General features: G+C 44.5%; 1 protein-coding gene across 1 annotated transcript; it reads left to right on the top strand.

The window, feature by feature from the left end:
- The first annotated feature begins 1,157 nt into the window (after positions 1-1,157).
- Krr1 (KRR1 small subunit processome component homolog) lies at positions 1,158-11,798 on the top strand. Its single transcript, XM_052164962.1, has 10 exons — positions 1,158-1,333; positions 4,070-4,242; positions 5,338-5,472; positions 5,691-5,816; positions 5,895-5,978; positions 7,134-7,190; positions 7,984-8,154; positions 10,343-10,420; positions 10,501-10,594; positions 11,396-11,798. Exons 1-10 carry the CDS (start codon positions 1,252-1,254, stop codon positions 11,536-11,538), a joined length of 1,143 nt encoding a protein of 380 aa, XP_052020922.1. The 5' UTR covers positions 1,158-1,251; the 3' UTR covers positions 11,539-11,798.
- The last annotated feature ends 532 nt before the right edge of the window (positions 11,799-12,330 follow it).

Below are 12,330 nucleotides of genomic sequence, written 5' to 3'. Positions count from 1 at the left end.
CTGCAACTTTTCAGTATAATTCTGCAGGTTGTAATGACTCCCCCCAAACCACATTATTTCATTGCTACTTTATAACTCTAACTTTGCTACTGTTGTGAACTATAGTATATATATATATATATATATATATATATATATATATATATATATATATATATATATATATCTGTGTTTTCCAATGGTCCTAGGTGACCCCTGTGAAAGGTCATTTGACCCTCTGAGGAGTCACAGTTCACAGGATGAGAACCACTGATCTAAAAACCTGAAATAGTGTTCTCTTCAGTGTCTCAGTTTTACTAAGCATATGTGTACGCTCCTCTTTTCTTTATCTGGCCTATTGACCCACGTGCTCATTAAATGTTTCCTGGAGGTTGGGAAGAGCATAGTTCAGAAGGGGAGATCCTACTGTGTTTTCAGACCCTTGTTACATCTCTCCACATCTTAGTGTCTAATTTACTGAATATATTTTGTGCTATTCTTTTTTGTTTTTACTAACTATATCCTAAGCTTTTAAAAGTTATGATATAAAAATAATAAACAATAAAGTTTTGGTAACAGTTTCCCCCAAGCCCCCACCAAAGAAACCCAAACATTTGAATGTTGAAGATGGGTGTGGTGGTACACACCTTTAATCCCAGATTCTGGAGTCATAGGCAGGCAGATCACTATGACGTTGTGGCCAGCCAGGTCTACATAGCACATTCCAGGCTAGAGAACGGTACATAGTGAGAGACCTTGATTCATAAAATGGTAAGGTCTTCGAAGAACAATCTGGAAGCTGAGAAAGTTAAAATACAAAATTCAAAGTAGGTTTTCAAATGGGTTAAAGAATAGCAACAAAGTATGGGTAGATTTTAGAAAAAAATTACCATTTTCATTAGATTTCTAATCCTCCTCAAATAAGAATTTTAATAATTTTCCTCTCTTTTTTCCCTCGCCTTCACCCACCTCTCTTTTCTCTCCTGTTCTTCACCCCCTTTCTCTTCCCTCCCTTTCCTTTCTTTGGGGTTACAAGCAGCTACAATTTAGAGCTTGATTAAAAAACTACAATTCCCAGCTTGCAACACAGAGGTTGCAATGCATCCTGGGAAGGAACCGTCATGCTCCCCCACCATTGGCTTCCTGTCGTCTGAGCAGAGACGGCGCAGATTTCGTCGGGATTACCCGGAACTCATTTTGCATTTTAGACGCTGATAGCCGGCGGGATTAAAGAACAGTGCCATTTCCGGTGCCACCGGAAGCAATTTCACCATGGCTACTTCTGTGGACGCGCCTGCCAAAGAAGCTCGAAAAAGTGACTCTCAGCAGCAGAAACAGAAGCGCGAGAACCAAGGTGAGGTAGTGCGAGAACCGAGACCTGGAGCTGGTGGATCTCGGAGCATCGTTTTTTCTTTGCTTGGATGGAAACTTGGGTGGAGCCTCCTTTAGACTGTTAGGTACCTGCTGCAGCAATTCCCGATCTTTGGGGGTGTTGACTGCGCCGGCCACGTGTTGCTAACGCGGTGGTTTTGCCGGGACTGTCCCTGTCAAGTGGAGCTGATGTGCCTTCTGTCAGCGGTAAAAGATGGGGACTCAGATTGAGGAAGGACGTTGATGACCTCTGGGAGGGAGAGTTGAGAGGATGCGCATGTGGATCAGGTGGGATCTGATCCACGTCCTGTGGGCGCTGATGGCGAACAGGGGGGCGGAAAGGTGGGGACGGAGCTAAGTGGGAAGTTTTGTCAGAACTTTTACCTGACTATTAAATTGCTAGATGACACGGTTCAGTCTTTAGTTTTGACCGCTAGTTTGATTTTTTCTTTTTTGCTCTTCTGGTTTGTTTGCTTTTTTCCGTTATGATGATAGTTTCGTTTTCTTTTTCTACCTTCAATTTTTAAAAAGTTAAAAGTTTTGCTTTTAAAAACTAAGTACAGTACACCGGTAACGTGGCTACACCAGTAAAGTAAAACTATAGATACCGGTAAAAGCTCAAACCAACGCTTGAGGAATTGACAGGCAGAGTTGACGAATCTTCTGCAAGTTTCCCATGTGCCAATCACAGATGGTAGCTTCCGTTCTGGTACCCGGAATAGTTCATTCGAGTTTTTCTGTTATCTTTCTATAGCCGTTAGGATTTCTGACAAAACGCTTCGCTATTTGCCAGATTTTGGATGACAGGAGAACGAAAGGAGCTTCTATGCATGTTTCTCTTTGGTTGTGTAACCAAGGTGACATTTGTAGGTGTGATTTTTATTCATTACGATGCTGTGTAATATTTAAATTCCCCTGTTGGGGGACAGTTGACGTCTGCCCTCAGCTTGCTCAGGCTAGCATCTTTACCCGCGTCTTCTGGTAATGCCCAGGGTTTCTGCAGGAACATAGGATGGAAACTGAATTGCAGAGTATCCTCAAGTTATGCCAATGCTCCCAGAAAGGGCTGTGCCAGGTTTTTTTCTTTGTCTAGGAAAGGTTTGTTTGGGTTCACAGTGTGAGGGTACCGTCAGCCATGGTGGGAAAGCTGGGCCAGCACAGCTCTACTAGATGAGATTTCTCATTGCTACAAATTTAGTGATTTTTTTTTTTATTTCACTTTTGAAAATGGTATGCCTGGTAGATAAGAAATTGTATCTGATTGTGTTTTCAATTGGGCTTCGCCAATGATGAAGTTGCAGTTTCATATTTTGGGGCTATCTCAGCTTCCAGTGTTGTGAAAGTGGCTTTTATTTCTTTTGCCTGTTCCAGTGCTTTGGTAGGTGGTCCTTTTCCCTTTTACAGATTGACAGCACTTTAACTGTTTAACTTGGATTGGGACACACTCATAATGCAATTCGTATTCCCGGTTTTTATAGGACTTTAGTTTGTTTTTTTTTGTTTGTTTGTTTTTTTTTTTTTTTTTGGTTTTGTTTTGCTTTTTTGTTTTTGTTTTTCGAGACAGGGTTTCTCTGTGTAGCCCTGGCTGTTCTGGAACTCACTCTGTAGACCAGGCTGGCCTCAAACTCAGAAATCCGCCTGCCTCTGCCTCCCAAGTAATAGGATTAAAGGCGTGCGCTACCACCGCCCGGCCTTTAGTTTGCAATTTTAAAAAGAATGTATTGGAGAATGAATGGTTTATGAGGACCCTTTGTCAGGAGTTTGAACCAGAGATTGTGGAGTGGACATGAGTGGAAGTAGAAGGCACGTTATCTTACCTCTGGCTGATACCTTGGGCCAAGGGCCTGCCTTCAGACTTTAGTGGTTTACGGCAGACAGGATGAGGTTGTTTAAGCACAGACCTCTGGGCCTCACCTCAGAGATGCGGGCTCACTCTGCCTGGGAGGGGGCCCCAGATGGCATTGCCCACAAACTCCCACAGGTGTGTTGACGACGCTGCATGATCTCGGATGGTTCTCTTTGGGTCGAGTTGGATTTGAGGGATTTCTCAAGTTCTGGGACAGGGAGTTTTGAGAAGTGACGCAGGCTCTCTGGAGGTGGTCTCGTGTAATTGTCAGGATTCTAGGCCATTTCAGCATTTGTCTCTCTGGCCCGTCAGGCCTTTTGGTTTGAATATCTTCTATAAAGTAGAAATAGTAACAGCGCCTTTTCTTGTATTGATGAAAGGTGTGTTCACACCTTTGGAAATCCTACAGTTCTGTCACAGTGGTTGTTAATTGACATTGTACACCAGGATCCACTTTTAGGAATTTTACACACACATATACACAGACATGCGGGAAGAGGTAGGGCTCTGTACCAGGAAAGTCAGAAAGGTTATTAATAATAAGGGATAAAAGTGATAATAGGGTGTTTGAACCACATTATAGTGTAGGAAAAGAGTCTTAGGAATTACTGTGTACTAATGCACCCCAGTTAGAGTGGATACAAGGAAGTGTTCTTGTTCTCGAAGAACTTGTTCTGATGAGGCAACCAGTGTATTCAGATGGTCGTATTACACGACGAGGAGGACGACAGATGGTCATGGTGCAGAATAAAATAAAACTAGGGATGCGGATAGGAAACAATGCATTGGGAACCGTATGAGGATGCACACAGAATGTGCACCATGTGTGTGAACAACCATTAACATGTGATGTGTAAATTCTCTCTTCTGTAGATGAGGCGGAACTCCTCACTGTTCCTGATGGTTGGAAGGAGCCAGCTTTTTCCAAAGAGGACAATCCCAGAGGACTGTTGGAAGAAAGCAGCTTTGCAACCTTGTTCCCAAAATACCGAGAGGCTTACCTGAAAGAGTGCTGGCCATTGGTCCAGAAAGCCTTGAATGAGCACGTACGCTTGTTTTAAACATTTCTTTGGAGATTTGGCTCTTGCTTATGCCTTTACTTTTAATGAAATTTGTGTGTGCTGGTGGATTTTGGTTTTAGAAATGCCCACATAGCTGGTTAATTTGGTTTCTTTAGTACTAAAAGAATCTAGATAACCTTTATCCTTAGAGTTTAGTCATTTTAATCTTGTGCATAATAAAGTATTTTGAGAAATACCTATCCTCTTAATATTTCAGAGTTTTCTCAAGCTATCTAGAACTACCTGCTCCATCCAGAATTCCAAATGGCTTTTGTAGGCAGTAGTGGTTATTTTGTTCTCCTGTACTTGACCAGTTTGAGCCAAGCCACGGTTCAAATTTTAAACAACACACTGGTGCACCTAGCTTTTCTCTGTTCGCTTCCTGCTGCCAAGTCTCCAGAGTGCTGGTGTTGAAATGGTCATTGTGCACCGTAATGCAGGCTTCTTCTGAATGTGTCACAAGGCAGAAAAGAGCATTTTTTTCCTATGCTTTGTTAAAATCCAGTTCTTGGGGCTGTGGAGTCGGTGAAGTCCAGTCGGTGAAGTGTTTGTAATGCTTGGGTCAGTACTGGAGTTCCATCCCCGATAAGGGATGGAGGTGGAAGAACCGAGGCTCACGGGCTGGCCGACCACCAGCTCCAGGCAGAGCCTGGGAAGTTGACCCCTGACCTCCACATGTGTATGTGCACATGCACGAATGTGCGCCCTCCCTTCTCATGTGCTCCCGTGTACAGAAGGAATTATTTCTTAAACATGTGATTCTTGTTACTGAGAGTTAGTGCTCATTTCTGCTAATTATTGCTTCTTTGTAAACTTGTGATTATTTGTTTTGTATTTAGTAATTGTAAAGGAAAATTCATTTCTCAGTCTGGGTTACAATGTCTTCAGTTTCTTGCATCCTGCCAAGTGTGAAATTAATCAAGTATTCATCATTTGTACTGAATGGCCCAGGTTATCTGGGGAGGGAGTTTCGAGGCTTGGGTAGTTAGCTCATCATTAGGAGGTTCACAGCTGGGTTGGGATCTGCGCTATAATGATCTACAGCTGAACCCACTTGGGGTTCTCTCCTTCCTTTTGCAGCATGTTAAAGCAACGCTGGACTTGATTGAGGGTAGCATGACTGTCTGTACAACAAAGAAGACTTTTGACCCTTACATCATCATCAGGGCCCGAGACCTAATAAAGCTCTTGGCGAGGAGTGTTGCCTTTGAACAGGTGTGTGGGTCAGGGGGATTACCGCAGTGAGCTACGGGCCAGCGAGAGAGACTGCTCACCAAAGCAGGGTGGGCAGGGCCTAGGGAAACTCGGGAGCTTGTGGTACTGTGTCCTTCCACCTGCTCCCCACCCTCCCTCCAGTTCTCATGTTTGTACTTGTTTATTAGCCTGGGCTTGGAAAAGAAGAATGCTGATACTTTTTCCCCTTCTCCTAAAAGGCAGTACGGATACTTCAGGATGATGTTGCGTGTGACATCATTAAAATCGGCTCTCTAGTGAGAAATAAAGAGAGATTTGTGAAAAGAAGACAGCGGCTTATTGGTCCCAAAGGATCTACGTTGAAGGTACCTGTCATGACTAGGGCGTGGCTTCTCTGCTGTTGACTTTCACGAACTGAGCTTGAACGTGCTCTTTTGCTTCAGGCGTTGGAACTCCTGACAAACTGCTACGTCATGGTTCAGGGGAACACCGTCTCCGCCATCGGCCCCTTCAGTGGCCTGAAAGAGGTGAGAGCTCGGGCCTGCCTCCAGCAGACACACATGGGATAACTGGGCTGTCTATGGTTGCCCACTGGGGAACGTCCTAGAATCAGTCTGTATGTCTAGAGTGTGCTTTGATTTCTAATTTGTGAATTGTTCGCCATGTAACTTGAGGTTATCATCACCTCCTAGAATCTAAGGTGCTTTGACAGCCTTTGACAGCTGTGGAGACATGCAGTTCTGAGTTAGGTCTGGCATCCTCACCTTCCCATTGTAAGGCTTAAGGGTAGTTCAGCCCCTAGGAGCTCACCTAAGAGCCCAACCCTGCTATCCACACAAGGCCTCAGTGTGCAGGTACTAAGTGGAGGCCCCGATAGTGTAGTAACTCGTGCAGCCAGTAGAGGTCAGACTGAAACCTTTCCCTTTAAGCCACCGGACCTTTTGTTTGTGTCTTTATACTACTGTTGTGAGAACACCATAGGACAGAGCTTCCTGTCAGGTCCTGTCCCTCCTGTGCTGAGCTGGATCTGGCTGTGGGTGTGCCTCCCTGGGATGCCTTTAGTGGTAATTCTGATGGCGTCTCTTGCATGCATCGCCTGCTCTATTCTAAGGGAGCAATAATAATACCGAATACTTTACGGTTTTACAGGTTTTGAAATATTTTACTTAATCTTATAGTAGATCTGAGGTAGAGTTCTATGTCCGTGTTACAGATAGAAAGCTGAAGTGGAACTATGAATCGACTCTTACATGATGTGGTAGTTCCAGGATTATATTTTATTTATTATCATAATAACAATTACTAGTTTGCAGTGCTGGAAATCCACCCCAAGCCTTGCACACAATAGGCACGCTCTCTCCTGCTGAGCCGTAGCCCCGTGCCAGGATCTGGACCCTCGTCTAAATCCAGCTGCCTTCCCTAAGTCACTAGCATCCCTAGGGCCTCGGGTATTCTGTTTCCTGTATGGTCCTGGTCATGCTTTGCTTGAGAAAGTTGACTGCTGTCACAAAAGATGGAGGGAGAAGCCTCTGAGAACAGTTAAAGTGTATTCAATGTGGCGATGGCCTCTGACTCCTGGGATAGTTTACAGGAGCTTAGTCCGCCTCTGTCTGTTGAAATCTCTGTGACTGCTGCTGCTGCTGCTTCTTCTTCTTCTTCTTCTTTTTTTTTGTAAATTTCAGGTTCGAAAAGTAGTCCTTGATACCATGAAGAATATCCATCCAATTTATAACATTAAAGTGAGTACTCTTTATATGTTATTAATTAGTGATTGTCAGACTTCTAACTTCACAAACTGAGAATTAAATACTGTGTGAAAATGCAGTAGGCAGAGAGCTAGAGCAGAGGCATGTGGGGTGAGCTGGGCATAGGACTTGTCCACCACGCTGCCCCAGCCGTCCTTTGGAGACTGTATCTAGCTGCTTTGTAAACGCTATGGGAAGAGAGACTGCCCTTTATTGTAGCATTCTAGTGCAGTGCAGAGAAGCCTCAGGACCGATTAGAGGCGGGGTCAGTAGGATCTCAGTGTGGACTCAGGTTGCTGGAGAGCTTCCTTTGGGATTTAATGCTCGCACCATGCATGGGGAGACAGTTGACTGGGCCGGCATCAGCCATAGTGCAGCGAGCCGTCTGCTGATGGGTGCTTGTGGGGAATGCACCTGCATTTCAGGAACATGGGGGTAAAAGTGATTTTAATGCCTGGAATTTATGATGCCTCAGTTGATTCCAAAAGCTTCCCACTCACAGGAAGCACCCGCTAATTAAGCACCGCCTCTCCCAGTTGTTGAGTGGCATTGAATGGCAGCAGTACAGCCTAACTCTCCTGTTGTTTTAATGAATAAGATGTCTTCGTTTGATCTAGACTCTTAGAGTTTCCCATACTTGGCTAGTTGTGCAGGTTTAGTTTAATTGCAATTAGTTTCGTTCTGAATACATGGGGAGCGTGTCCCTTACTTTTTAGAAGCAATGTGATAATAATAATAATGTATGAATTTAAGATGTATAGTTTTATTTATATGTGTGTGCCTAAAGACCTTGATGATTAAACGGGAGTTGGCAAAAGATTCCGAGTTACGATCGCAGAGTTGGGAAAGATTTTTGCCACAGTTCAAGCACAAAAATGTGAATAAACGCAAGGAACCCAAGAAGAAGAGTGTCAAGAAGGAGTACACGCCCTTCCCTCCCCCGCAGCCGGAAAGTCAGGTGGGTGGCCTGTGCGGGGCGCTGTGCGGGTGGAAGTGCTTTGTCCTGTTTTTGGAAACATTAGAGCTCGGGTGGCTGCGGGTGTGCATGTGTTCAGGGGTCTGGGAAGTGGGCATCCCTCTGTGAGTAAACTGTTGGGGAGACGCCCGGCAGCCAGGGTTCTGTAGCTAAAGCTGCCTAGGGCTCTAACTAACACTTTTGACCATGTTCTGTGTCATTTTAAAGTCTTAACTCCAGCATGCATTTGTTGCCATAGTTCTAAGTTACAGGTTCCTTCCTTGTTTCTCAGCTGTCTCCTGGTCCTCTCCTTCACGATCACACCCGGGATCTCTCCTGTCTCCCCCATGTCCTCACAGACACATTCTGTAGCCACACCCTCCCAGGGAAACTCAAAGATTGAAGTTAGGCAAAAAATTAAGTAGAGAAAAGTCATACCTTTGGATTAAATTCGCTAAAGTTTGTGTCTCTAACTTCTGGTAGGCCTAACTATGTGGAAGTCCTTTGTGTCCCCTTTCTGATCCCTCCCACACCTGGCAGATTCTACAGCTCTGGTATATTCGAGGTCATCAGAAAGGAATTCCTTAGATTCCTTGTCTAGCATTTACCCTGACCATGTAAAATCTGTCTTCAGGCTTGGATTGGATCTACACCTGTCTGCGATCTTGTCTTACTAGTCCCTTCTCTGCCTGTGTTTGAAGTACTCAGTCTTTACTATGTTGTTCCTGATTTAAACAGAAGCCATTTTCTGGGCACCGTCTTCCATTCCTCATTGACCTGTGCTGAAGTTTCCAGGGAAACCCTTAAGGCTAGTGGTTGGGGGAGGGGTGTAGTAAGAATGGTGTTCATAGTGAGGCAGCAATGGGAAGGAGGGAAGGTGACAGCAAACGGAACACTGATAGACAGCAGGCCGGGTGCCAGTGCACCCTGCTCGTCACACTTGCAGCTCCGTGCTGAGTCCTGGACTCAGGAACTATGGGCTTCTGGCTTTTCTCCTTTCCCAAGATTGCTTTGACTCTAGGTTGCTGTGGGTGACAACGGACATTCATCACTGTGAATTCTTTGAATCCACTAACAGGGAAGACCTTTCCATCTTTATCTTCAGTTATTTCATTGCTGTTCTATAATGTTCATTGTAGAGGTCTTCCACTTCTTACTAAGCTTCCTGGTGTGCATGCACACGTGTGTTACAGTGACTCTAGTGAGTACGGTAACTTCCGGGCATTCCCAGCCTTCTGCTCATGTTTCCCAGGATAACCATGAATGCAGCCACTGCATTTGTAGATGGGTGTCACATCAAAAGATGTGATACCCTTGAATTTAGTACTGGGGATAGAAAAGCTAAGGGCTTTGTCTGCTGATTTGTATCTTTTCCTGAGTTCACTCATCAGTTTTAAATATTTAGATGGCATCCTTAGCTTTTTCTGTGTAAATCTGTAAACAGACCAACTGCCTGCTTACCTGCCTCTGCAGCACTGCTGAGTGAAAACAGCCGGTTCTTACAAGTTTAAAAATTGAGCACTGAAGCCATTTGGTGGTCCTGGGCTTTTTCCCCTTTAGTAGGAGACTTGATACTCATTTAATCTCTTTGTCATTGACAGATTTGTAAATGCCTAGAACATTTTCCCCCTCAAGTTTTATAATTAACATGTAGTTGTGTAATAACTGCTAGTGAATTTTTGTGTTTAGTTAATGCGGGTTTTAATAGCCCCCGTTCCAGATAGTTTCCTTTGGGTCTGAGTTCTTGCTGGGCATTTGGTTCTTCTGTCTTTATTTCTGACTGGTCAGTGGTGTTGGCCCAGCAGCTCCATCCTCCAGCGTTAGCCTCCCTGGCTGTGTGGACCAAAACCATGCACAGCCATACCTGGCTTAGAGCCTCTCACTGTTCTTTGTGCCATAGCTTCTATCCTTTCTAAGCTACGTTCCACCTTCCTGGAGTCTCAGGTTCCCCCAGACTCATCTGATTCCTTCTCACTTTTCTGACCCCCTGACCTTTGATCACAAACAGCGCCTCCTGTCCTAGCCCCACGTGTGCACTAACCCAGCTTGTATTTACCTGTCCTGTGACCAGTAATTAAGCAGAGTATTGATGCCACGCTCTTCCTAACCCCAAGGAGCCACACTGTGGCTTCTTAGGACATTCCCTTGTCTACATTGTTTCTGGTCTAACTATAAATACTGTTTCTACTAGATTGATAAAGAATTGGCTAGTGGTGAATACTTTTTGAAGGCGAATCAGAAGAAGCGGCAGAAAATGGAAGCAATAAAGGTAAGGGTTTTTCAGATCTCACATCAACTGCACCATTTGCTGTCAGTTGTGCTTTACTGAGGCGTTTCTCACTGATGTAGGCCAAGCAAGCAGAAGCTCTTACAAAGAGGCAGGAAGAACGAAACAAAGCCTTTATCCCACCTAAGGAAAAGCCAGCGGTGAAGCCAAAGGAAGGTAAGGTGCCTGTGGTGTACGACAGCCAACCCCAGAGCGCAGCCTCTAGAAACAGCCGGCCTCCTCAGCGTGCTACTTTGAGGCACAAGTGATCACCACGGATTGTTTAATCTAGGCGAGGCTGCCCTGAGCTGGGGTTAGAGTTCTTACTGGGGAAGATGTGACTCCAGAGCCCTGAGTCATCTCTGTGAAGACATGCAAACACTGTTGTCATGCTTTAGAGGCCTTCCCCAACTCTGGTTTAGAAAGTTCTTTTCTCATCATCTTAAAGTCTTAATAAGATGTCAAGAGGGAAAACCTCAGGTCATCCCTTAACCACATCTGGCCTCATTCTGATCTGTCCTCCATTTTCTTTGACTCTGGTAGCACTTGTCGGAGTAACCTTCCAAAGCCAACCTTAGCACGAGGGGGGAAAACACACTTTAAGCACTTTAAGTAGCTGTGTAAAAATCAATGATTAAAGATGTGGCTGCCCGTAGAGTATATAGAGAGTCACACTACAGTTTTTATTAACAAAATTATGTAACATACTGCTAGTTTAATTTGATAAGCCTTGTTAAAGTTACTGAAGGGACCTCTCTATACTTATTTTTCATGAAATATAATTTTGAAATACTTTGTGTGCAGTGTGTAAAGAGTAGGGTTGACTGTAACTGAATTCACCATACTGTCTGTCATGGTGTTTCATCTGTGTGCCGGTTCTCTCGGCTCGAGGGACCAGCTGTCCTTAGCCGGCTCTGTTTCATAGATGACCTCTTAAAACTATAATCTGAAATTTGCATCTATTTTAAACTTCCGCAGCTTCTACTGAAACTAAGATTGACGTGGCTGCTATCAAGGAAAAGGTTAAGAAAGCTAAGGCGAAGAAACTGGGCGCCCTTACAGCGGAGGAGGTAAAGCTCAAAATGGAGGCCGACGAGAAGAAGCAGAAGAGGAGAAAGTAACAGTGGAAGAAGGCCGGACTTTCTAAGGGGTTTCCTTTTGTAAAGGATTTTGAGATGCGAAGGCTTTAGCCGAGTCAAACTCAGAAAATCATGACCAGTTTTCTTCTGGTCATGGATGTATGTTTTGTAAATGTGTAGGTGGTAGATACCTATGTGTACATTGTGCCCAACCAGTCCCAGGCAGGTTTTGCCTAGATGCTTTAGGAATACCTGTTATTTTAAATTATATAGAGTTTTGGAATGAAACTATTCAAATCCAATGTTTGTTGCCATTGGCTGGTCTTTATAATACTCAGAACATTTGGTTTTGAGGAAAATATGTGCTCAATTTCCATTCGATTTCTTTTGCCATTTTGCTCCAGGATTAAATCAACAAAAAACCCATAAACAGAAAATCCAAGGTCTCTAAATTAAATTTCTGTCATTCTCTTCTGACTGAGGAAATGATATCAGAAAAATGTAATGGGTATCTACCCTGATGTAAGCACATGCCGACCTGGTCCCCGTCCCCACTGAGGCCAGAACAGGGCCTAGAGTCGACTGGGACGAGTGGTGTAGGAGGAAGGGAGACACAGTGTGGGGAACAGTGTGGGACTGGAAACCAGGCACTGGGCTTTGCAAGAGCAGCAAGTGTTCCTGAGGGCAGGGCAGTTGGACTTAGAATGATCAAAATGAGTGTTACAGATCTGGGAGGCTCAGATTTCCTGGGATTACGCTACTTGGTGAAAACCCAGCTGCAGCAGCCTGGTCAGTCTGCATTCATAATGCCGAAAGATGAGTTAACGCTCTAGA

The sequence above is a fragment of the Apodemus sylvaticus genome, chromosome 20, assembly GCF_947179515.1.
Source record: "Apodemus sylvaticus chromosome 20, mApoSyl1.1, whole genome shotgun sequence".
In the NCBI taxonomy this organism is placed as follows: domain Eukaryota; kingdom Metazoa; phylum Chordata; class Mammalia; order Rodentia; family Muridae; genus Apodemus; species Apodemus sylvaticus.
The sequence above is the reverse complement of the archived record's forward strand: the minus strand, read 5'-3'. Positions and strand labels throughout refer to the sequence as shown.

Bases quoted from the DNA above. Each gene is read 5' to 3' on its own strand.
- Krr1 (XM_052164962.1), top strand. From the start codon at position 1,252: ATGGCTACTTCTGTGGACGCGCCTGCCAAAGAAGCTCGAAAAAGTGAC. The intron at 5,817-5,894 runs GTACCTGTCATG...CTTTTGCTTCAG, and splicing joins CCAAAGGATCTACGTTGAAG to GCGTTGGAACTCCTGACAAA. The intron at 7,191-7,983 runs GTGAGTACTCTT...GTGTGCCTAAAG, and splicing joins ATCCAATTTATAACATTAAA to ACCTTGATGATTAAACGGGA.